This window comes from Solea senegalensis, linkage group LG3, assembly GCF_019176455.1.
Source record: "Solea senegalensis isolate Sse05_10M linkage group LG3, IFAPA_SoseM_1, whole genome shotgun sequence".
Taxonomy (NCBI): domain Eukaryota; kingdom Metazoa; phylum Chordata; class Actinopteri; order Pleuronectiformes; family Soleidae; genus Solea; species Solea senegalensis.
In genome coordinates this window covers 30,383,399-30,410,019 of record NC_058023.1, presented here as the reverse complement: position 1 = coordinate 30,410,019, position 26,621 = coordinate 30,383,399, and the positions used below count along the sequence as shown (strand labels likewise).

General features: G+C 42.3%; 1 protein-coding gene across 9 annotated transcripts in view; it reads right to left on the bottom strand.

Moving 5' to 3' along the window:
- The window catches only part of pcloa (piccolo presynaptic cytomatrix protein a), a 58,105-nt gene extending 34,244 nt beyond the window's left edge, over positions 1–23,861 (bottom strand). For 3 of the 9 annotated variants that reach the window (XM_044022161.1, XM_044022162.1, XM_044022168.1), the window contains exons 1-3: positions 16,831–19,537; positions 13,283–14,192; positions 10,699–11,658 (exon numbers count right to left, since the gene is read on the bottom strand). In XM_044022161.1, the coding sequence (XP_043878096.1) occupies positions 10,699–11,658; positions 13,283–14,192; positions 16,831–17,042 (2,082 nt within the window). In that variant the 5' untranslated portion in view covers positions 17,043–19,537. Of the gene's footprint in view, positions 1–10,698; positions 11,659–13,282; positions 14,193–16,830; positions 19,546–23,759 lie in introns of those variants that run through there. The other 6 variants (XM_044022159.1, XM_044022164.1, XM_044022160.1 and 3 more) reach the window with 5 other exon arrangements.
- Positions 23,862–26,621: the final 2,760 nt, after the last annotated feature.

Sequence of the window (26,621 nt, the reverse complement as noted above, 5' to 3'; positions counted from 1 at the left end):
TCATGCATAATGCAAGGTAAAAGGACAGGGCTTTGCCAAAACATGTCAGGGAGGGTTGGATGGCCTGAGCAGATATTTTTATGGAGCGAACTTAATGCAGAGACAGTGTTTGAGTGTGCATTTGTGATTGTGCAACTTATAAATGTGTAAACATGTGACGGTCGAACAGTGACCACGTCTTAAACTGGTCAGTGAAGAATAACAACAAACTCGGCATGAAAAAAAAGATGTGTGACAGTTACACCAGTGATGATGAGTGGAAGTTGCAGCACAGCACAGTTGGGGGTAAATAAGACATGGGCTGCCCTTGTTATAGACACTGCCAAAAAATCGTAGGAAGCTGAAGCCTTGTTTCCAAGTGGTACAATGCACTTCCACTCATCTGACTGTTTCCACTATGGGGTGTGTGGGCCGTAAAATGTGTATGCGATGTAAAAAGTGTAATGTCATACCAGCACGACACAGTGTAGCTCGCCAGAAAGTTCTACAAACAAGAAGGTTAGACAGTAAAGGGCAACAACGGAGGACATCCAGCACATATTCTGTGTTTTTCCCTCTTGGCATTTATTGCAAGAAAAAGACGAGCTTGATTTGAAAGAATACTACAGCCTGCAAGGGAAAAAAATACCATATTTAAACTGTGATTCTTCATTGACAAATCAATGAACTGCAGTGTTTCTAGCTCCCCAATGGAAGGGTGCCAAAATCTGAGATGGTACGGATCAGTTAACAATGCAATGTGCATACCGTACCATACTGAACTGAACTGCTCGGTGAAAACAGGTCTTAACACTCTGCTCCTTCCACCTCTCAGGTTTGCTGCTGTTGGTAAGTTGCCGCCCCTTACTTGACGGAAATCAATTTAATCCTGAGGCATGATGATGGACATGGAACAGATATGGAAGACTGTGTGTATGTGTGTGTATGTGTATATACCGTACGCTATCAGCACAGCCCCTCCCACCTTTCCCAGCATGAAGGATTTGAGATGTAAGTTCCTCCAGCTTGACGGCTCTATCGGTTAAACCAAAGAGAGCAGGCACTGAGCGCATGAGAGATGGTCGCCGATAGGAAATGCCGGAAAAGCCACTCAGTCTGACAGTCAGTCAGAGCCTCAGCTACTTCAGAGCCGGTCATCACAGATGTTATCACCACATCACACTTAAGGCTTTTACTACTCCCTCAAAAACCCTATTACTTTGCAGAACTAACCCACCCTTTCAGGCAATTTGGAATAACCTCCAGATATGTTAATTTAAATCATTATTGCTAAGTGGCCAAGACTCCAAAGTATTTCTTACAAAGATGCCTGGCAGCAATCACCTTGAAAGGCCATCGAATCATTAACTGTGTCCCTGATTGGAATCAAAGCGACACAAGGGAACTTCGGCAGCTCTCACTTTAACACAGAGAAACCAATACATTTTGCAATGTCAATACACAGTCAAGTCTGTGTTGACCTTTCTTGAATGGCTGGGTATTAATACTGCATAATACAGCTGACTGATGATCAACAGATCAATAATGTATGCGTCAAATGAAACTTTGACAACATGTGTGACTTTCAGAGTTTAAAAACTAACTTTCTGCTGTTTGTATCTTTGTCTTAAAGTTTCAGGTCTTGAACTCTGGGAGAATAGGAAGGCCAAAACCTCACTTGGTGTCTACAGTCAGACAATAAAAGCTATGGGAAGTTTTAAAAAGTCAAATGGTGCTTTCGCTGACTGCTAAGGACAGCATGTTAATAGAAATACCAATGGAATCTTTTCAATGATCTTTGATATAAAGGGGACAGAGTTTGATAGCTGCACTTTCATGTAATTTTATGTAATTTCATGTAATTTATTGACTCAAATTATGTTTTATAGCGTGTTTCCACTGGCTCGCCTCGGCACAGCACGGTTATTCTGCGCTTCCACTAGCAATAGTACCTAGTTCCTGGTATATATTTTTTTTAAGTAAGCTGAGGTGATAGTGTGCGTGATGTTGCCAGACTGCCGGCCACTGATTGGTCAGACTGCTGTCACAGGATGAGACGTCCGAAACAAGAATCAAGCCAAACTGTAGATCAGTTAAAAAGACAACAATCCTTAAAAAACATGGATTTATCTCCAACAATTACCAGGGAAATGTCTAAAATCTCAATATTTAACAGAGGAGTCTGGTGTATTTAGCCATCTGAAGAAAATGGATGGATCAAGGAGCTGAACCAACCAAGAGACTATTACTGCCACGGATCAAAGATATATTGGTAGTAAAGAACTGATTGATCAGTGGCTGCAACGATAGATCCTTTCTTTTAAAGGACTGTGTCAGGGATCATCAAAAAATGCACAAATAAGAGTTGTTTTTACTCATAAAACAATCTTTCATACTGCGTCTGTCAAGTACATAAATTACAGGCCTGTGTGTGTGTGTGTTTCTGCTGAAATGATTTCTGCTAACGGCACCATGGATGAATCATAAAAGTCGAGGGGCTCAAGGATGTTCTTAACATCGCATGAGCACGATGCCAAAGAGCTGACACACACCTACACCCACAGAGCTGAGTTTGAGAGTGTTGATGATGACATGTTTAGATAAAAAGGGAAGCAACACGTTGGAAGGGGACGACAACTCATTCTGTATTCTGACACGACGCTTGAGCAAATACAAGCTCATACGTGAAGGAATAATGACGGGTTCAGTGCAAGTGTTCCAAACTTCTGCGTCAAACTTTCTCCAAGGACACAGACAGGAGACAAACAGAAAACCGCAGACAGCAACCAGATATTGACACGAGATGGGCCTTACCCATGTTTGGTTATGGTTTTTCCAACAGGGAATTTGAGTATTGTGAGGATTGGTGCAGCTATTTGATTAAGACAAGGGATGCCTGCGAGGGTTTTACCCAGCTAAATTTAGACTAGCACAGAAAGTGGGGGAGGAAGAGGATCTATAGATGATGAGTGTTCAGGTGGACAAGGGCAGATAAAAGGAGAGCAAATGAGAGGGATGTGTCTGTCAGGTGTGGAAAGAGTTCTAAAATTAAATTTTTTAAAATTTGACTTGACAAAGAAAGACCTGGAGCTTGACAACGTGAGGACAAGCGTGAAGCAGTGAGGAAGCTTAATGGTGACTGAAGGTGACTCTGCACCGCTAATGCCAGAAAGCTTGACATCATCACCCTAAATCTGCAAATCAGAAGCTGTAAAGTCAAGACAAGCTGCTGTCTGTAAGGCCTGCCAAGAATGACCTTAACATTTAATTTGTGCAGACTGAAGATTTAGTTGACATAAACACACACACACACACAAACAAAGGCACACAGTCCATAAGTCTATATATCAGGGTTAGCTTACCTCCTGCCAGCATCCATTGCTCAAAGATATAGGGGTTTCAATAGGGGTTTGTTTAATAATTGTAGCCTAAAAAAAATACTTTGACAGTTTAATTTTCTGTCTGACCAAGAGTTTGTGAGTAAATTAAAAAACAACTACTACATTTTGCTGCTGGCTAGTTTAGCTTAGCATTGACCAATTGACCAATATGAACATGGTGTTTGTATTTGTTGCTTAAGTGTCTTTTTCAAGTTTTTGGGAAAAAGTAGGAGGCGGTAGGGATATCTCCATCACAATATTTCACAATAAAGTGTCTTTGTTGACATGGAACAATGAAAAGTTCACAAAAAACAATATATTTGCAACACAAAATTAATCTATTGCTTCAAAAACATATAGAAGTAGCTCATAACTTAATATAAGTCGTGGCCCGCATTGAATTGATTGGAGGGCCACAAGTTTGAGACCCCTGTTGTAGAAGAACGTAAACAAATGAAGAATTAATTTGAAATTGCCATACTGCCATACCACACAGGGATATATTCTTTGTAACAAGACTACTGACCATATTCCAAACATTAAAGGTTATCAACAGTGTTCGGACACATCAAAAACCATGTAGGGCTAAGGAAAATTTAATATATCCATATTAATCTATAATTAAAAAGGTGTTGAAATGCCAGTGTCCTTTCAACAATGCTCTGTTCATCTTTTAGTGCAAAAGCTCTTGCTAAAATTAAAATCTCCTGCCCTTTTCTCACTGACGAGCGTCGCTGACCAGCCAACTTAATTATAATGCACTACACCGAACGCGGAACATCACATCATCAGCTCCTTTGCAAGCCAAAAAAGATCTTTGTCCTAATAAATGTCCCACGCTTAGATGTTCCCATCTCTGGGTCCAATATGCTGAACTGTTTCTCCAAAGGATCCCCACACATTTCAAGTTGCATGTAATTCTCATTCAAATATGAGCACAAACGGTTGGAGAACTTGACGGTTGGCTTTAATCCCAAAAATATGAAGCAGGATGTGGGCTGTGAAGATGAATAAATCAAACATTGCTGTCAAAAAAGCCTCTGCGAACTGAGAACTTTTAACCCTCAGCTGCTTGGTAACCAGCACCAGAGGACTATAGATGGACCAGTCAGATCTAACTGAATGTGAGCCAAACAGAACGCTGCAGGAACCCACAGTCACATCCTCTGAGGGAACTTTACCTGCATAGATGAAGGTTAATTATCCACGTTTGTGTTGAAATCTTTGCAAACACATTGCAAACAAGAGTCGAAGCATTTCTCCCTCAACATTAATGTTATTGGCTGTTTTGCACTAATATTCCCTTTGGCAAGTGAGAGTGAGAACAAGTGTTAGAGCGGGTCTGCATATTTTATGCAGATATGACACCGTGCCAACTGAAATTAAAGGGGTTTTTGTTTGTTTGTTTGTTTTTCACGACGCCCCAGGATTTTCGAGCAGATTTTCTTATTCTGCTGTATTCAGTATTTTTGGCTGAGTCACCTCACATAAAGTAGCATATTACCACACATAAATGTGAATATTTGGTTACTGGGAATGAAACTTCAGTCAATGTAATCCTAGCTGTTTAAATTAGCAGAGCTGTTTAAAGCCCCGCCAATCAATATTTTCATTATAGTAACAATGAATCACAAGACAACATGTAACATGAAGCTCCAAACATTATTATTCTCCTATTAGATGGTTTAGCTTCTTCAAGTGCAATGGTTTTTACCGCAAAAAGCACACCTGTCAGACAACATACTACGTTCACCTCCATGAACTGTAAGTACGTAATAAAAATGTTTTGTTTTGCATATTTAGTGCAGGTAGAAGGTGGGGGGAAAAGGTTGCCAGAGAAGGAGACAGAAAGGAGGGGATTCAGGAGGCTGTGGTAGCAGTGGGTGGGTTGACAGGGGAGGTTCCCACCCACAACTCCCTTCTCTGTAAAGGTTAACCTTAATGAGCTGTGGGCTTTGGTTTGACAAAATCACTTTGACACGTGCTGTTGTTTTATGGATGTGCGGCATAAAAAGACTGCAACACACAAAAAAGAGGGGGATTCATGGCTGTCATGTTAATTACATGCTAGCATGCTGTGCTACAGAACCTCGTTTATTACCCAACCTGTGTGTTAAACTGCTGCAAAATCTAATCATTTACACATATTGTTCATAGCAGGACGATACAAGCATGTACAGTGTCTCACAGCAGCACACCGGCAGTCAAGTGAACTTGTTTATTCCCTTTATCCCCCCCTTTATTCATATACGCAATGAATGTTTGCCGGTGCAGCTCTTGCTTCATCAGAGGTTTCTGCTCCACGCTAAATAAATCCTGCCTCTAAGTGCTGCTAATATGACTCACAGGTGTGACTCACAAGCCCTAAAACAAACTGCAATAGTCAGGTTGTCATGGTTTGCGCTGCTTAGGGCAGCAGAGGTTTCAGCACCCGTATCCTTCCCGACACCCCCACCCCCAGCCTTTCTCGTCTTGACTACCGCGGTTAGACTCATCTTATTTTTACACCTTTTTCCTCCGGTCCCTCTTTGGCCTCACCACTTCACCGCATTCACACAATTTTTCTACCATCATCACAACATTTATTTTAAGGATAAATCTTCACATGAGAGGAAAGGAGCCACTTTAAATGTGGAGGGAAGGGGGAAAACGTCAATGGACTTGCCTCTTAGGATTTCTTAAGCATGTAAGTGATTTTTGAAGGTGAAGTCATTTCCTAATCCGGGGCTTCCGCTGTCGGCTACACCTGTTGAATATCAATTTTTAAGGAGGACACATTCGTCCAAAGCAGGAATGTGTGTGTTTCTTTAAGAGTCTGTGTGTCTCTGCTCGTGTGTCCTTGCCTCTCGGTCTCACCGGGACCCAGTCTTGGCATGCATGATGTCCTGGCTGTTGTCCATGCCAACTTGGCACCAAAGGGCTCGGTGGCTAAAGAGTGGTCCTTACTAAGCACACACAAGTACCACTACAGTAGAGAGGGGATAATTGAAAATCATGCTACAGAGGAGCTGACGACGTCACAGATTTAGCACACAAGACGTCCTAGCCCTGGTAAATATGACGGACAAATGTCCAGGCAGTACACTATGTGCAGTATTTTCATTTTCATACGGCAGGATTTGTACTGTCAAACTAGCTCAATTGTGTCTCAAAAAGACAGACATATGCTACCCAAAGTACTGCACAGTCACAACACCTTCACGCCTAAAAATAAATTCCATTTTGAGCCTTCCAAGATGGCCATGTGAGGGATTCTGTGAGTTGCCTGGGGCAGCAGCAGCAGCAGCAGAGACCCTTTTAAAGAAGGATATATAAAGGAGGGAGAACACATAACAGCAATAAAAGAGACTGGAGAGCGAGATAGAGAGAGAGCTTCCCTACAGTTGTTGGCGTTACCTCCTTTGTGGCTGCGCCTATTTCTGTACACTTCAGCCTTTGGGGCAAATAATGGGCAAGCTGTGAGGCAGCCGGCCTGGTGTTGAGCAGATACACACGAAACCTGACTAATACGCTCACAACAGATAACAGCGAAAATCCTTTTAACAGCTGGATTCTATCACAAGATGCAATAATAGAGAAAACAAAAAATACACCAGGCTGAGTATGAAGATTGCCAGCCGATTCATACTGAAAGCTGCATTTACATGCACATGTGTGTAAATGTACAGTGAGGGATTAATTAATAATTATAGGATTAATCTGCCATTGCAGACTTGGGATGGTGCAGACTGTGGGTTGAGTCATGGACACAACTACGGAATAACAATGAAGGAGGAGGAGGAGGAGGAGACAGGAACCACCACGCAGTGCGTGTGTGTATCCTCAGACTTCAGACACAGAGGATACACGGGCATACTACCAAAAACAAGCTTTCACAAGGACACTGGAGTAGCTTTAGCTGACAGACACTGGCCTCACCCTTTTTAATCCTGAAAATATGGGTAAAATATAGACCCACAGTCACATTTCGACTTTATTTATAAATGATAGAATACCTTGTGAGCTGTATAGCTGCAGATAAGACAGAAAATAACTTTGTTGTAAGTAAGGTAGTGGTATATAAAAATCGACTTAACTCTAAATCTTGAATTCCAACCTGCATTACAAATACGCCTTTAACACCTAAGCCTATTTTTGACAATTTTTCCAGAATTAGTTATTTACAATTTACTGCACATGAAAAGAGTGTATTACTAACAATTTGAAATGAAGAGGAAAAACACTGCGGCGGAACATGAACAACAGATTTTTGCATGTAAAATTAGAATTTTGAACAGTATAAAGTGTATTATCAATAACATATTTCACATGCAACTTTCTCAGCTTTCAGAAACTGTTGTTTTTGTTCCCAATAGCACAATCCGTTGCATAATTACAGTAGTGTTAAACACTCAGTGTTAAAGATTAAAGGATAATACCATCATATAAGAAGATGTGTTTGGTTAGTAATTATTTAATGAAGTACATATTTATGTCACGCTTAACATGTGGGTTGAGCATCTCATGCTCCAGGCTATTACATGAACCACAGATTGATATTAGGGGAGTTGGTAAAGGTGACACAGAATGTTGCTCACATTTTTCCCCCTCCTATCTGGATTCTTTGATTCGTGCTTGTTAGCAAAGTGGCGCATGCCCCCATTTCACATTAAGACCTCCACCGAGTGTGTGCTCATTACTGATAAGGGCAACATGACTTGTAGCCTCTGCTACGGTGGCATCGCCGTAGCAGCACTAGAGACGTACACAATTATAGACTCGCTTACATCAAAGAGGGAAACTCAACATGCTATATAAGCATAAAATAAACGCAAAACATTTCACCTTTGCCTTGTAAAATTTAGGAAATGATTAAAAGGATACAGAGAAATTACATATATTCTGGTAAAAGGTGAAGGGGGAAAAAAATACTAAGAGGACTGTGGTGGGAAGAACTAAAACAAGAGAGAAAACTATTAAGATAAGTGCTCCTTCTGGGATGTCTCTTTTCATGACTCGTATTGATGGAGATTACGCCCTGACACCTGAGTCTAGGATCAGGCCTTGATCGAAATGACAGTCTTCCAGCTGCCCTTTAAATCCTTTTAGGAAACCGAGATTACGCCTACACACACACACGCACACGCACACGTGTTGATACACCATGCATGCACTCCCATTCTCCAGTACTTCAACACATAGGAAAATAAGCTATCAGATGCCAAATTAGCCGAAAGTTCTCACATGTACGCACAGACATACTGCAGTCACGGAAAGTAATTCGAAACTCATAGAAATCATCAGTCTTTTCAAATAAAACATCACACACATTCACATATACACACACGCTGACCCACTCACATGCGTCAGCAAACCCTTGCGCAAAGTCTTTATGACAGCAAATGACACAGAAGCGAGGCATGTATGTCGGGGGGGTAGATGACTCAAACACGGTGCCGTGCCGACACATGTGTGTCTTCTGCACTGGGTCCCCAATTTGACCCTTCAGAGGTTCAAACAAATCCCCCTTTATTTCTTCTTCGTGACATAATTAGTCTACTTATTTACTACAGTCTGAGTAATCATTGTTCCAGTTGTACCAATGTCTAGCTCCACAATTGATAATAAAAACAAGATGACAATTAGGGCTTCAAGACAATCTATAACCAATTAGAGCATCAGTCGATGGGGCCCACATTTTTATCTCGCGTAATTACATTTTCCCCAATGCTTGGCCTCCATTAAGTGATGCCGCACTTTATTCCATCGAGTGTGTGCGATTAACAGTTGCAGAAAAAAACAACAAAGAAATTGAGACTTAAAACGTGCCGTCACCACTGTAAACAAACAGCAGCCATCTTGTTTTGAAGTGTTACACATCGGGCACTTATTTTATGACACTGAACAAACATTAATGTAGCCTGTATAGCAAAAAAAAGTTTCCCATCTCTGAGTAAATGTAACATTTTACAAACTAATAACTATTATTTTTAGTCCATAGCTACTTTTTGGCAGTCAGAAAGCTAGGGTTACAGAAAAGGTTTCCTCCTTTTTAGGGTGTTTATGCTAAGCTTTAAGCTAACACACTTAAGCTAATGGGCCTAAAAGTCTACAGACTACTACTCACATCAGGCCAAAACATAATCATAAAAAAAGATATTTCTTACAACCCCATTAGCTATTTTTAGTCCTACAAGACAAAAGTTGATTTCCTATAATAACTCTGTTGTTCGTGTACATACACTAGTAGTTGTTGACTAATTCCCGGCTTATATATTTATCTGCTCGCTGTTACAGAGAGAGCCAGAAATACACATCAGGTTATTTAGGACTCGCTTAAACCACAAGCTAACACGTGAAGCAAGAAAGGTGCTGCCGATTGACAAACACGTGACTGATCAGACCTATAGCTTCTGTTTCATTTAACTAAGTGTGTGGCCTCTCTTTTTCAAAGAATGCGGGAGGTGCAGTATGTAGATAACAAGTATGCTAATCCACATGGAATAACAAGTGGGTGTTGCATATGAGTATGTTTGGCCTGCATGTTGAGAAACCACTCAAGCGAAATGACTTTTTGGCCTCTTTTCCTATAATATACTGATTGGACACCATGGAGTACCATCTGCTTTGTAGAACTCAACGCAGTATCACCAGCAAACCAGTCCCTGCACCTTGCAAGATAAGCAGGCCAAACGTGTTTGGTTTCCACGTCCATGTGTTTGGTTTCCATGTACATGTTACGCGTCAACTAAAGACCATAAATGAACACACTCCGACATACATACATACTGCACTCAAGCATGCATTCATACTTTAAAATACATAGACAAAAATAAATAAAATAAAAAGTCTACTGAATGAAAGCTGTGCATTGTGGACATAAAGCACACATATTTACTGTACATGCACAGAGTATTCCGTTTCAGAGTCAAGTGTCAATAGTTTCAAGTGCCCCACTTTACCCTCGCATTTCTGTCTGCCCTCTTTACTGAAGAAAGCCTGATAGTAATGAGACTGCCAATTGACCGCATCCATTCATTCAGTGGTCACACATGTGCAAATGTCATTACACTGTCAATTTGGGGCAGAGCAATGTATTTAGCCGGGCTAATACCATGCTATTCTCATGTCAGAGTAGTTTGCTAGATGCTAGTGGGGAAAAAAAACAACCCACAAAGCTGAAAACTCTCCTGCTGCTCCTGATGGTATCTCTTCACTGACCTATTTCAATGAAACATCTAGAGGATGTTTGCTTTCTATTTATATATGACAGGATACATAAATTACTGGTCGGCACAGTGTGTTTAGATCAAGCCGTGGGGCTTAAGAAAACTGCAATAATAATAATATGGTTTCTTACCTCTCCTAAGTGGGGTGTAGGATTGAATCCACACAGATTGCACACTGTCTTCTTGCACTCGGTGCAGAAGCTGTGGTTTGGTGCTTCTGATGATCCAATGTTCAGCTCCACATTACACAGAGGGCAGCTTTCCTTGGTTGTTGAGGCTGGGGCTTCTGGGACCTTCTGCTCCACAGACAAGGTTCTGGGAGGTTTCTTGGATTTGGCCGGTGGGGTGTCAGGAGCAGAATCAGAATCAGGGGGTGATCCGGGGGCTGAGAAGGGGGAATCAGGAGGTGAACCTGGTCCAGAGTCGGCAGGGGAGTCTGGAGGAGAATCCTCCACCTTTGCGTCTTCTCCGGTGACAAGACTGGTGGCTGAGCTCAGGAAGGATGATCCGAAGCTGAACATCTGAGAAGCAGCAGCTGGGGACTTGGTTTCTGTCAACCCTCCAAAACCTCCAAACAACTTCCCAGCCACCGACTCCTCCTGCTTCGGTGGAGCCTTTTCTTGTGGCTTTGACGATTCCATCAAACCACCAAAACCGCCAAAGAGTTTCCCCGTCACAGAATCGGCACCTTGAGAAGCAGCTGCAGGAGGTTTAGCTGCATCAGTCAGGCCTCCCAAACTGATACCACCTAACCCTCCAAAGAAGCTTGACTCCTGTTTGGCTTTAGCTGGAGACTGCTGGGGAGTTGACTTCTGCTGAATGGGGCGACCTGTTTTGGGGTCAATTCTTGGTGATCCTACTGAGGAGCCTGGAGACGTAGGACCTGGGGATTTCTGCTTTGGCGTGGTTGGTGGTGTTAGCGATTGGTCGCTGGTACTCTGCTGCTTTATCAACAGTTTGCCAGGCTTCCCGGGTGCCTGTCTCTGAGGTGAGGGAGGGGTGGAGCTTTGTTTGGGCTTCGTTATACCAGGAGGATCCATGCCACCCATCGCCCGCTGCATCTGGCAGTTCAGACACAGCCACTCTTTGCCCTGAGCACAAAGCAAAACAAGAATTAGATTCCACTGGAACAAATGTCCACACTGTTTTAAGCACAACGATCAGTGACTCGGGTTATAATAGTATACACACAGACAAAATGGAGCAATTAAACCCCATGAAATAAAACTATTCTTTGTGTTTAGTGCAAAAATAAAGACACATTTAGAGATGTGCCCTTTAGTGTGTCAAATTAAGCTGAATCCTGTTTTCCAGGCAAATTGCTTCTTTATACATGACTGAAATAAAATCTGGAAGTAGAATCCGTTCATCCTCTTTTCCATATTTACTATTTAATTCTAATTAAATAAGAAGAAAATACATCTTTTTTAGAAACAAAGTCTCAAAATAATAATGAAATACCCTACATGCATCAGTAGCTTTTATTCACCACTTTATCAGACATACTGTGTATGCTTAGACCACGATTAAACACTTGCATTTCATTGTATTTGTTCAGACCACACACTATTTCTCAACACCTGTTCCAAAGCAGACCAGACTACACGACCATGGTCTTTATTCAGTGTTAGGATATCAGCTTGGTCTCCAACATGTGCAAACTATGCTGCTTTAAAGGCAGTGTTGACAGTTGGATCACTATCTAAAACAGAACAATGGGTGTATTTTCTGTTTAATTGCACTTGTAACTGCAAACATTATCAGACTTGTCGAGAGTCCGTTCGGAACTCACAAAGAAAAGTATCATCCTGAATTGATCAGTCTGCAAAACCCTTGAACCCAGACTGGATAGAGGAGATGCTCATACAGACAGAAGCTGTCTTCCTGCTCTGCTGTCGTTATGACCCACCAGCATTTACAGTGCATGTGTGACTGTGAGTGTCCTCAATGGCTGGCACAGTATCTTCCTGTGGCCATGACATGAGTCACCTTGATCAGCATTCCCTGGGTCCATATGGTCCCTCTGTTCCTCAAACCGCTCAAACCGAGTGCCATCCTTATGAGATACATTCTCCTACAGCCAGGGAGGCTCAGAGAATAACATGTGCTGCTAAAAGACCACAGTTGGCCACTACAAATAAAATATACTAATTTTATAGTCTAATCTGAATATTTAACTGTTCTAATTTAACACAGTAACTAATATAAAACGCTATAATGGAAGTACCACAGCAAATTTCCTTTTTTGTGATAAGGTTTTTTGTGTGATTTGATTCGTTGAGTTTTTTTTGGAAGGCTTAGAGTACATTTTTACAAACAGATTTTGCCTAGATTTTCATTCATTAATTTATTCATTGGCGGGGGAGCTGGAGCCAATCCCAGCTGACAAAGGGTGACAGGAGACAGGAAGGAAGAAGTGCCCAGAGAAAATCGTACACACGGGGAGAACATGCAAACTCCACACAGAACCGGGATGCAAACCAGCAACCTTCTTGCTGCCAGGCAACAGTGCTCCACCATGTGACCCGTCAAGATTTTTTCTCATTTTGTTATGGGTACGATATCACCTGTCTTTGTACCACTCTTTATGACAAGAGGTACAAATCAGGATTGTGTCTGACGTATTTTTGTACAGAAATCTAGACATGGCACAGAAACACTGTGCAGAATATAACATGACATTTTAAGTATAATGAAAAGTAATGACTCTCTTACCGCTGAGTCTGGAGGGCTGAACCCACAGAGGCTGCAGACCTGGCTTTTACACTCCGTGCAGTTACTGTAATTTGGAGGCTCCTTTGATCCAGCGTTAAGCTGCGTGGTCTTACACAGAGGACAGAGTCCCCCTCCACTTTTAGGTGGCTCACCAGGATGAGCCCCAGGGCCTGGTGGCCCTTGCTGCTTGGGTCCAGGCTTCCCTGTTCCTTGCTGCGGGGGGCCACTTTTTTGCAGGGGAGGACCACCTTGTTTGGCACCAGGACCTGGTGGTCCTTGACCTGGTTTGGGGCCCTGTTGCCCAAGGGGTCCTTGGCCAGGTGGTCCCTGACCTTGCCTGGGAGCCTGCCCAGGTGGTCCTTGTCCAGGGGGACCCTGGCCTGATTTGGGCCCCTGGGCTGGAGGTGCCTGACCTTGCTTGGGTCCTTGACCCGGCTTTGGCCCCTGCCCAGGAGAGGCTTGACCTTTCTGGGGTCCTCCCTGTTGTGGCCCCTTTGGACCTTGCCCCTGCTGAGGGCCCTTCCCTGGTGGCTTTCCTCCCTGCTTAGAATCAGGTCCTGTAGATGCAGTTCCCTCCTCCTCATCCCCAAACAATCCAAACTTGGGTATGTTGACAGCATCGCCCATAGAGGATATGGACGAGGACATGGAGGACGTCATGGCACTGAGGGGGTTGGCCCCACTGAGGAAGCTGGAGCCAAACATGCCGGATGACTTGGTCTCAGCGTCTTTTGGATCCTGCCGGAATCGGGATTCAAAAAGGCTGAGTGATGAAGGGCTACGGCCCGGTGCTGGCTTGCCAGGGGGACCCTGGTTGAAAGCGTCTACAGTTCGGCTCTTACTGAGACCTGTCGGGCCCCTGGAGGCCCCTGCCTGAGGGGATCGTTGCTGAGCATCAGATTCTGAAGGTCTGGGAAAGAGTAAAAGAGAACACAGGAATAGTTGTTGTTAGCACACTGTTCATTCGTCTTTCAGTCAAAGTGGATCATGATTCACTTTGTTTTTTAATACACTGTTGTTACACTTTTCATTTTCAATTCAATCTCACACCACCAGTGAGTCTACCGTAGCATCACTGTACGTATCATAAAACTTAAGACCCTGGTAGTAACTCTCCAGCCTTTTTAACACATCAGTGAACATGAAATGTGCAGCCATCAGCCCTGGAGTGAATCTGACAGTAAAGTGTATATTGCTGAATGACACGGAGTGTAGATAGAGAGGGGGAATGTGTGGATTTGATTAAGGGAAGGCTGAGACATCTTCGTTAACACAAGTTGAGTGGCAGCCCGCACAACCGACACACACTCCCAGGAGGCACACTTGCATGGCGATCAGCATCCGTGTACTCACAGGCTGATAGGATATTGTGTAAGCCGCTTTTATGAGTTTCCACCGAGCGGCACCACCCAGATCTGGCTTCCACAAGATGCACAGACCAGATGGTGACACAGTAGATGCATCATCTATGCAAATATTTAGATTGTGAATACATTTTCAATGGTTCTCTACATACTTAATTTGTCTTCTTCACCTTCTACCACTTTATCCTCCACATGAGGGTTGCCGGTTGACTGTGGTCAGTTAAGACAGCCAAATACAATTTTTAAATGACCACTTGCAGCTTTTTTACAGTAAATTTGAGTTTCTTCCCTTTGGATAGAGGTATAAATAGTCAGATGATATAAAAGGATCCACAATTGAACAAATAATATTGCACATAATCTATTTAATTGACCTAGTTTTTTAGTAATTTTTTGGTAGTTTCTAATATTTATTGTTTTTTTAAGCCTTAGGTACTTTTATCTCACCTTTTTTTTTTTTAACTTATTTCATGTTTTATTATGTTTTGTCATATCCCTTCTGTATTTGTGATGTTTCAAAGGATACATCTGTCTTGAAACCAAAAACACATCGACCTATGGGTTTAAATTAAGTAACTGGATGGTAATTGATTGCATTTAGCTCAGCAGAACACTGTATAAAAAAGGGTACAGTTTGGTAGATTGGTAACATTCACAACTTCTGACGATTGCATAACACATCGACGTGAACTGAACCGTACCACTTGGTGGAAATGGGTCACTGGGTTTCTCCGTCTGTCTCAGACAGCCATATAAGACATAAATCACCTTCCCCGGGCAATTAAGTTTAACGCTGCACTAAACGCGGCATTTAATTATGATTATTTAATAACAATGAGATGATAATAGAGGACTTTAGAGGGTGAGAGTGCAGGGAAACATCACTGCCGGCCATGTGATCCAGAGGAGCCAGTGCAGAAGGGTATTTCAGCACCATAGACAGCACCAGTGGACGACCATTCAGAAGCAATGGCTCTCAACGGCAGAACAAAAAGAAAGAAAAGAAACCCCCCATACATCCATTTTCTACCGCTTTATCCTCCACATCATGCCAATCTTAGCTGACATAAGGTCCATCACAGGGTACACTCTCACACGTACGGTCAATTCCGAGTGTCCAATTTACCCAATCCCCACATTGCATGTTCTTGGACTATGGGAGAGCATGCAAACTCCATGCAGAAAGGCTCTTGTTCCGGACCGGGTCTCGAAGCGGAACCAACCGTGTGGCCGAAAAGGAACCAGACATTTAAATTAAATTAAAAACGGAAATGGGAAAGCATGGGCAGGCACAGAGGTGTCTTCTACGTCTGCTCTATTTATAGTCATATTAATATTGATGTGCTCCTCCCCTCCTCTCAATCTCCAGCACAGATATAAATAACAATTCTCCAACTGTTGGAGCCAATTAACAGTGGCACACATGATGCCAATCTATTACATATGAAGGAAGAAGTATTTTTCTGGAACATAAGAGAACATTACAACGATATATACACTATGTTGTTTGTCACACAACAGATTGAAATGAAATGCAGGTAAATGTAGGAGGAAGAATGTGTGATTGGCCAAATTAAACATAATAAAAAGGTGGTTGGATTCGTTTTTAGTGAGTGTTGAAACGTCTGATGAGACTAACACGACGGGTTTTTTTTTTCCCCTTTTTTTTACCCAGCAGGCATTCGAAAATTTCGCACAAATACTGGAGGTGTGTCCCTTTACTCTGCGTGATCTCACGCAGAGGCACAAACCGCGCAACACTGACACAAACAAACCACCCGCTCCACATTCGCTGTCTCAGGCCTGGAATCCTCGAGGATCATATCGCCTTATTGTCGAGGCTTTTGCAGCCACATTTTTACAAAAACACACACACACTTTAAAGCAGATTATGAAGAGGACACGCTCAGGAGACACTACAGCCACATTGTAGCTAATCAATCCTTAATCAATCGTGGCAGACGTTAATGTTAAATCGATCCCTTGCAGCTCTAAGATGATGATTTCTTGAAGGGTTTGTAATGGGCGTGAACGTCATCTCTGCCTCCTTACGGCATCTTCTAACACATCCCCAGATGCTGCTGCTGATGCTGCTGCACACTAACCTCGACACCTCATCGCGAGCTGATTTTAAACGCATCAACAACAACAACAAATTAAAAGACAGTGAAAATAAAGCCCTGCCTTCGCGCAGCCGCTGCGCCTCCAGGCTGCCTGCCCTGCGCCCTTGACATCGCCGCGGCGAGCAGCCTCCTCTCCTCCTCGCTGAGTTCAGCCAGGTTGACCGGGGCGCCATCGGAGACACGCACGAATCCCCCCTTCCCGTCAGGTGCGAGTCCCTCCGGCAGCCCGCACGGCGGCCCTTCGCCTCCTTCCAGACTCGCTTCGTTCCCCATGATCGACCCCTCCCGTTCCCTCCTCTCGCTCGACTCTCCGGATCAATGCACGATCCGAGCTGTTCGCGTTTTTATCTCCAAAGCGCGCGGCGGACACGGCGTTCCTCGGTGCGTCGGAGCATCTCAGATTATGGTTTCTTTCCGGGGGTTACTTCATTTCCTTGGCCCTTCTCTCCATTCCCTTGGTTTCTCCTTGTTTTTTTCCTCCGTTTCTGTGTCGCGCATCATCTCTGCAGCTGCTCGCCAGTCACCACAGTTTTCCGTGATGATGAGCTCCCCCTGGTTCGTACAAGCGCGCACAGCCATAAATGGTGGTTTCCGGTAGAGTTGACAAAATACACGTCTAGTTAATAACGACTTTCAGTGCATTAACCTGCAGCCAGCAAACACGACTTTATCTCGAACATGCGTTTAAGAGGAATTAAATCAAAATCTATTTGGCAAAAATTCAATTGCCACAAATATTGGTATGTTTCTATGTTTCTAGCTTGTGTTTTATTTGTAAATCACTTTGTACTCTGGTTTTAAGCACTGTATAACTATTATTACTACTACTATTTCTGTCATGATAGAAACATATTCAAAGAAAGGACCTTGTTGGTATGGCCTGTATACTTCTGCACTTTATTATCTCTTTTATTCACTCTCCTTTTAACTTTTATATTATACTGTTGTGACTTTCCTGGCTACATGAAGGATGCATTAAAGGTTAAAAAATGTAGTAGTATTAAGACGGCTTTTATAGTTTACGGCTTTTATTTTGAAGTGACACCAACCATTTCCGCTAATTTCCTCCTCCAGCTTTACTTCTCCAGCAGTCTCTGTGGTCGCTCCTGCTTCCGCTCAGTGCGCATGCTCCTTCTCTGACAGGTGACAAGACATCAGCAGGAAAAAAAAGTGTTTTTAAAGGGGACAGACTCCACTAAATACACAATGTGTCTGGTTTTGTTTCAAGATGCTCAGACATGTGGGGTCATGCATTCTCTTTTCCCTTTTATACCCCCCTCCTCTTTGTGGTTCAGATTTTTGAGAGTAGATAAAAATGAGACATTTGTAGATGATGTTTGTGGGTCAGGGGCTTTGGCTGAAGGCGAGGAAGTTCATATATATTTTATGAACTCTCACTCCACCTCTGTGTCTGAATGCTGCGATAATGGAAAATGCTTTCCTGCATTTATCAATTATTTGTATGATTATAGCGCCACATAGATGTCATTTTAGGCAATATTGCTGATGTAAATAGTGGAAAAACAAACTGTTTCATTCATTTGCTTTTTCTTTTAACTGGCAGTCGTAGGATGAGTCTCATTTCACATCTTCAAATTTGTGAATACATTAAAGGGAAGATGAAGGCTGGCAGTGGCACAGGGGGGAAACCAGGTCGTATGCAGCCAAATGACTCAATTCTTTATCTCCTCTTCTCTTGTGAAGAATTGGTCACTGGTGAACATCACATGTTAAATCTTTTTTTTTCTTTTTTTTTTTTACAAAGGCTCAGTAATGAAAAGGGAAGACAGACGGAGCAGCGGGGTCTGCCGTGCCGTGCCGTGCACCTCTGACACATAACAGCATCAACCACCAATCCGGCCCACAGATTCAAAGCTACAGTATATTTAGCTGCGCTGTACTGGGAATATGCAAAGCCAGCTACGGGTTTTCCAACGAGTACAGGGTATTAAAATATGTCAGCTCTGTCTGCTCCACATTAGGCTAATGTGTTGTAATATGGCTCCGGGAAAAATTGTGTCCTGCAGCCACCCGGCTCTCAAACTGTGGTACCTGGGCAGGAGCGGAGAGGAAGAGTGGGAGATATTGCTCCAGCAACGGGCTTCAGAAAATAAAAGCACAAAATGCCATTTGACACGATAGATGAATAGATCATTTCAAAAGTCAAGTGTGTAAGAAAAAGTGACATCTAGTGGCGAGTCGGCTCACACCTCCTTTTTCCTAATCACATCAGGGAGCTCGAGTGGCCTTCACATTCCAGTGAGGATGTCATTCTTCATTTGCATTGTTATCTTTGGCCGGTTTGTCCCTCTAAGGCTACAAAATAATACCATTTTATTCTGAAGCCATTATACAACTGTACAAACGTACTGATGGGTCAATCCAGTGTTTCCATTGTGGTATAGTTTGGTTTGGTATAGTATAGTACGGTCCAGCTTGGAATGGTAAAGAACAGTACCTTTACTTGGTAGGCAAGGGTGTGCACCAGTGTGGTAACAATGAACAACGTCATCACAACGTAACACAACGGACAACAATGGAGGACATCCAGGAGCTAATTTCTTAGCTTTTTAGGTTTCTGTTTGTCTCAACAAGACGTCAAACTTTGTATGCAAATAGACTGTGGAGCATTGAAGACACAACGGTCTCAAGGGACTGACACTTTAATGTCGCCCAATCAACTGACTGTTGTGGGTCTAGCTCCACCCATAACGTACCCTACCATTTCTCTTGGAAGGGTACCAAAAAAGGAACGGTTGGGGTTGGTTATTTCAGTACTATTCCTAATGGAATGTTAATTTATAACCCTAACCGATTTGTTGTCTTGCTAAGATAAAAAGCCAGGAGATGGCATGCCTTCCCTCGACGGGTCCAAAGGTAACACAATCCACCCTCAAGAACCTCTTCAGCTCGTATTGTTTGTGCGATCCAAGCAATTTCTTTGTGTGTTCATTGTGGGAATTTTTCTTGGCCGTTTTCCAGGAAGAAAGTATCTCTTCCAAAAACAAACAAAAACAAACACAGCCCAGGCACATAACCCAACGCCCACTCATGTTTTTATACATGAAACAAATGAGATATAATATTCTAATTAGTGAGTTTTACAGATGCTGCTCAGTACACGGGGAACCGCGAATTTGGCGCATGTACTGAGCTGACGAGCCAACGGTGCAAAGCTACCATCTGTGTTTAGGTCTGAATGCCTCAGAGTCGCAATCCTGGTAAGATGTAACAATAAGTGTCGAATGTAGCATCACAAAACTTTGGATTGGCTGTTGATGCTCAGCAAGAGGATGGTCGTGCCTTTCATATCCTGGATCACATGGTTTTAGGGAACCTGGTGCTGAATGAGCTGCTTGATGAACCGATTGTAGATTAGAGTCTGTGAGAAAAGCAGCTCAAGATGCTACGACGTGGTGAAAGGCAGACCTTCACTTAAGCTTGTGCCTGTTATGGTCTGTTTACACCGAGTGGAATGGTTCCGTATGGTACAGATTTCTTTGCATTGCCATTAACAATAGTACGAAAATAACCGGCCACAACTGTTCCAATTTTCGGAACCCGTCCCTTGGGATATCAGAGAATAATGGTACAGCACGGGTGGAGCTTGACGGACTGGGCGACAGAAAAGCGTCATTTGTTGTCGTCACACCGGTACGACGTCATGCTACATGTTCCCCTGACACACAATCTACCAAGTAAAGGTACTGCTCTCAGTCAAAACGCAAGACTGACCCAGGGCAGTTTTACCAGTGCCTAGCTAATCCCTAACATTCTGTATTTGAATATGCAGAATCTGTAAGCTAGGGGAAAGATTTTAGGGCAGAAAGCCATCTCCTCTGATTGAGCAATCATATTTGAACTTGCTTTGGCTGCTCACATGTAAAGCATATGGCTAAAGAAGAAGCTTCAGAGGTGGATTTTTACTGCTAAAAATAAACCTAGATTTTAGCTTCATGAATGTGATCATTCCATATTGAAAATAGGTACTTCGCCTATAGTGCTCCCCCAAACTGCTGACTATGTGCCTGCATTTGCACCTCACAGCTCTAAGTTTCCTGGATGCAGTTAGGACAAGTAATAGACAGATTAACAACATATAATTTACAGAAGAACATACTTCTTTTTGTCTCTCTCCCTCTCTCTCTGTGTGTGTGTGTGTGAGGAAAAACTAGGTCATCTAGGACCACAGTTTTCTTTGGTAATTACTCAGATGTCCAGAAGAAGAGGGGAGATAGGGGTTCTGCAGTGGAGCTATCAAGGTCCAAGTCAGTAAGAATTAGTTACAATTACAGTTGAGACTTCAGATTTTACTTCTCCCTTTCCCAAACACTTTCCCAAAACACACCGACATCCTCTCTGGTGTGTAAAGGCCATGGTAGTTCCAACCATTGCCTTTACACACCAGAGAGGATGTCGTGTAGCTACCACTTCAAAATGGTTAATGGGGGCAAAAACAAGGTGGCACCAGATGGCCACCATGTTTTGAGTGTAGCATATCTGTGGCCGGTGGGTGAGTGCGTATGTAAAAGGCGTATTCTGAAGCTATAAAAACCAAATCATCTTTGTTTCCAAGTGATTATACATCTATACAAATACAGTATATATGTAAAAAACTCCTCAACGTTAGACAATGGACTTTTAGTTAAAACCTGATATGTTTACGTTTTATTCTTGACGGACTGTGATAGCTTTGTGCAAATGAGTCTACTCATGTGTGAGTGTGTGTAAACTGCAGGGTTTGCACATGCTTCAGAGAGTTCTTGTCCTCAGGCCTGTGTTTGATGTTTGTGCGTATTTATACCTGTATGTGTGTGTCAGAGTGTCTGTCTGTCTGTCTGTCTGTCTGTCGGTGAATATGTTTGCTTCGCATGACTGGATGCTTTAGCCAGTGTGAATATGAATATGTGGGTGAAACACAGAGAATGAGAGAGAGAGAGAGAGACAGAGAGAAAGAGAGTATGCATCTATGGGCCCTACTTCCGCCTCATAGCATAGAGACAATCACGCCATGCCTCAGCGATCATGAGGAAAAGAAGGAGAGGAGCAGAGCAATCGCTGTACTAACATCATCTATCACTCGAGACAGAAACCAAGCCTCACCTCCGCCCGAAGCATGCACTGAGGTGAAGGAGGAGGAGGAGACAGAATGGGCAAATAGGAATATTTATACTTAGGAGATAATGTATAAATATGTATAGAAAAGGGCTGAAGGAGAAGATGAAAGGAAAGAGACAAGGTCACAGCGAGGTAAGAGTAATAGACGGGATTTGAAGGCTTTGAGCAGCATCACCCAGCAAGGTCAACAGTTTATCAAATGTATCTGCGTCTTAAAGTAGACTCACATGCACATGTTGCTTTAATGCTTGACGGTAGGAAATCTGACACTTAGGTCATTTCCACACCTAATAGTCCGGTACTCGGCGTGATTGGGGACTCGGTTGCAACATTCAGCCGGTCTGAATTTACTTTCACGCTGCACTTTAGTGAAACTAACAGAACCGTTTGAACGGCGTATTTCTCCTCCTCGCCTGAGGCAGCGCTGCATGAGGGAGAAAACGAGACAAACAATGAACAAGAAAACTCGCTCATCTGTTGGTTAATGCAGGACAACTTCTGTTTCCGCCACATAAGAGCAAAACAAGGAGCCCTCCCCCCCATGTACCAGGTATACTGCACTTTACAGGCTAGTTTTCCCCCACAATTTGGGTTCCCTTCACCCGGAGAATATCTAGCGTAGCTTAGCGCTTAGCATACAGACAGTTGACGCAGCTAGCTTGTCTAAACTCATCGATTCTATCTTAAGGGAATGAATTAGCCACTGGGCACGAGGTTCAATATTTGTAAGCTTCCAGACAGTGGATTATATACAGGCCAAGACTTCCAGACTAGCATTTCCAATCATTTACTGTCAGATGGGCAATGAGAAACTGGAGCACAGAGCTGCGGTTGGGAAAACTTTTCCAATTGGATTTTCTTTTTTAACACAACTAGCAAGCATTTAGCCGGTGCATATGACCGCAGATATATTAAAAAGCTGATAGCCAATGAATTTAGGTCAACCGCTCTCGCTTTAGGAATGTCGCAAACAATAAAAAATAAAAAAACCTGCTGAGAAACACAGACAGCGAAAGCCATGTGAAGCTTAATCAGCATTTTGTGAACTAAGGAAACAATTTGAATGTAACCTGTAAAATAAGAACCATAGCAGGTCAAACTAAAGTCCTGTCTTTTCTTTTTATTCACCTAGGTTTGCTTAAACATGTGGACCCCAGAAATCTTAGGGGTCATGATAGAAAATATTCTCCTACACAAAATGAAGCCAAAAACTGTATAAGAATTTTGGCATTGGTTGTTCTAAGCTTTGTTGAATAATGAAAGTGTTTTTACCTCTTTAGACCTTTAACAAGATTTTAATCAAGTAAAAGAGATTCCCAGGTTAAAGCTGCTAAATATACAGTACATAGAATTAATCATGAATACAATGTGCAATAGGAAATGTAGTGGAGCAGAATATTGTGGAACTATATTTAAATGAAGCTCCTCTCCTACATATTTAGTGTTTGTATGAGAGATACATGTAGATGTTTTTGCCGGGCTGTCTCACCTGTGTAACTCGAGTCTGGTAACCAGATAACACTGTTCATGAATTTTAAATGCTCAGTTGGGGCAAATGAGTGCAAAGACGTGAACAAAGGCAACTTCTTTTGCCGTGAAGATCAATGTCACTGTCTGAATTCAAAATTTAAAAGAGAACTAACTCACTCCAAAGCACAGCAAGTTGCATATTTACACCAGGAGACCATTCACCAAACACACTCACATAGACGCATAAAGACACCTTTGAGACAGTGTAGGAACCACAAATGCTATTTTCCCCGGGCAGTATCGTTGCTGAAACAAACTAATAAATCCCTCTGTAAAGAGCTTTAATGCCACAACACCCTACTACTTCTCCAGTAGTTTCACACAACAAACAGAATTACATACCTGAACTTAAGTGAGTTGTATGAGTGCAGGGGTATCAGCTGCTATCCTCAAACTCTGTGTGTCATGAAGTGGCTCCAAAGTCACGGTGTATGCGGAAAGTGACGTTTAATTTCTGGTACATTAGGACTGAGCCTTCCCTCATCCCTATTAGCGAACCTAGCACACACCTAAATCCTTTCTCAACTTCCTGACTAGCGAGATTCTGTCGACTAAAAATACCTTTAAAGTCACAGAGGCTCCGTTCCTTCCTTTTCTTGCCAGCCGTACTGTCTGGCAACCACACACACACGCGCGCGCACACAGCGTAGTCGTGCTTGAGCTCACACATACACACACACACACGCTACACTCATGCAAACACAAGCAGCAACTTAGGACAAAAGCACACTCATACACAGAGGTCCCTCTAATCCTCTTTTCTCTTTAGAGACAGGCCAATCACACAGTGCCATGTGCGGTAAGCTGTTCTCATGCAGGCATGGAGTCCACTCTGCCACAGTGGAGGGTCAAGTGAAGTCACTGGCAATCAAGAGAAACAACAACAACACCACAAACGAGCAGGAAAGAAAGTCCATAATTCATCTCTCGCAATGTTTTTCTCTCAGTCGGAATACTTTTAAAGAGGAGGCACCTGTGGAAGTTATATTTTCCACAGGTCAGTTGAGGTTGATGGGTAGTGAATTTACATTTCAACAATACAGACTTTTAACCAGCATTTACTTATACTGTACATTATAAAAAACATGGCATACGGACATTTGCAAATCAATTTTGGACTGTTGTACCAAGTATATTATATATACAATAAACGCTGATAATTAAACCTGAATCCACAAATTTGTTGTTGCTTTATTATGTGCCATTATGAGTTCCAGGACTTCAATCCCATATGGCATAAAATAGAACCAAACTCAAATTTTCAATAGTTTAAATATATAGAAAATAACCCAAACAGGACGGGGGGAAGGGTGATCCAGTAAGTGGACAAACTATCCTGTGTTTACACAACATATCTGAAAATATCAGCTCATGGAACTGGGAACAAGCCCAAAAATACAACTACACTTAAGTAACACGCCACAGAAAACCTGCAACTACCAATATTTTATAAGCGACTTTACAGTCTGCACATGCTGTGTCTTGTTTGACAGCAACCATACCACCAAGATCCACTTGAGGTTATTGTGATAAAAGTGGAAGAACTCCTGGTGAAAAAACGTCACTACTCAGTGTGGAACACTAGACTGATTTGCAGGGAGTGACACCCTCTTACTGTAATGTGGATTAAAATCTGTGTCATTTTGAAGAAGGGTAATCTGGAATTTCTCCTCAATAATCATAATAATAGATACATAAAAGTCAAATGGAGAGTAAAATAACAGCATAACAATCTACAAACAAGGATTTCAAAAGTATCTTTTAACAAAACATTATGAACCTGAAATTTCTTGACAAAATATTATGTAAAAGTTTGCCATTTACATGTGTACATTACAACAGATCTACAAAGGCACAAAGCATTTAGTCACAGGTATATGGAACTGGAAAATAGGACCGAATTGGACCGTCTGGTGGGCCAATTCTAGGCCATGGGCCGTACGTTTGACACCCCTGGGATAGAGGATTGAACTCGAACTATGAACAAGATCTCTGCAAAAAATTATGGATTATAGAATCTTCTATATACAGAACATATGTGTTTATTAATTTTCCTCTGTGTCGTTTGTTGTCACCACTGTTGTCAACACTAGTGCATATTTGTGTTAACAGTTTATGTACTTAACAGAAGAGTTAAAAATGTAAGATTGCTCTGCATATTTGAGAAACAAGCTGCATTTTCTCTGTCACTGCTTCATGCAGACAGCCAAGATTTCTATGGTTTTCCTTTTTTTTTTCCCTCTGCTCCCTGAAGACTCACAAAAGGCTTCCGATTCACACTCTGCACTCAGTGTTGACGTTACATAAAGCTCTTTGTTTGCCGTCAATTCACTGCAGCACCGATGACAAAGGCACACAAGTCAAACTGCACAGAAAAACTAACAACATTACCGTCTGTGAAACTTGATAAAAACACTTCTTCTTCAGCTGCTTCCAGGTTTAACAGTCACGTGTCCTCATCTGCATCCAGTCATGACTGTGGTGGATTTAAAGGATTTAAACCACTGTAAAGGATCCCTTACATCACTGCAACATGATTTTTCTTTGATGCGTGAAAATAAAGACTAAAAAAAAATCTGGAATCAGTGTCTTGGATTTATTTAGTCTGGTGCTCAGGTGAAGGTCACGGGGAGGAGACTTTAACTCGTAACAAGTCTGTTAATAGGATTTACTGGACACTGTCTGGGAAGCCAATCTCTAAAGCCACTCTCTCAGTGGCCATTTGCTGTAATGACAGCATTAAAAAAGGTGCAGTTTGTAGAATCTAACTGTGAACTAATGAGCAGAAATTTTATCTATCAGTATAAGACGATGTCTTATTGTCAAACTCAAATGACCTGGGGGCCAATCAGCGTCTAATCTGGTCAAGAGGGGGCCGGTCTAGAGAACAAAAAGATCATGATATCACATTTAAGATATTCATGATGATATTTTCCAGAATTTAAAGGGCTTGTTTTGAGATGGAATGACGTATACTTCAGAATAAAAACATATTTATGATGCAAAATTAATCTACTAATATCAAAACCAGAGACAATCATTTAAAATACCGTAAATAATAATGTGGACAACAGTAATGAAAAGACCAAACAAGCTTATTTATGTACGTAATTCAATGCATCAATGTGATAATTATGACTGAATAGCTTAGCTAGCAAACATATATTATATTCTGTCTATATTAAACAGTGTGTAGCTGTGCCT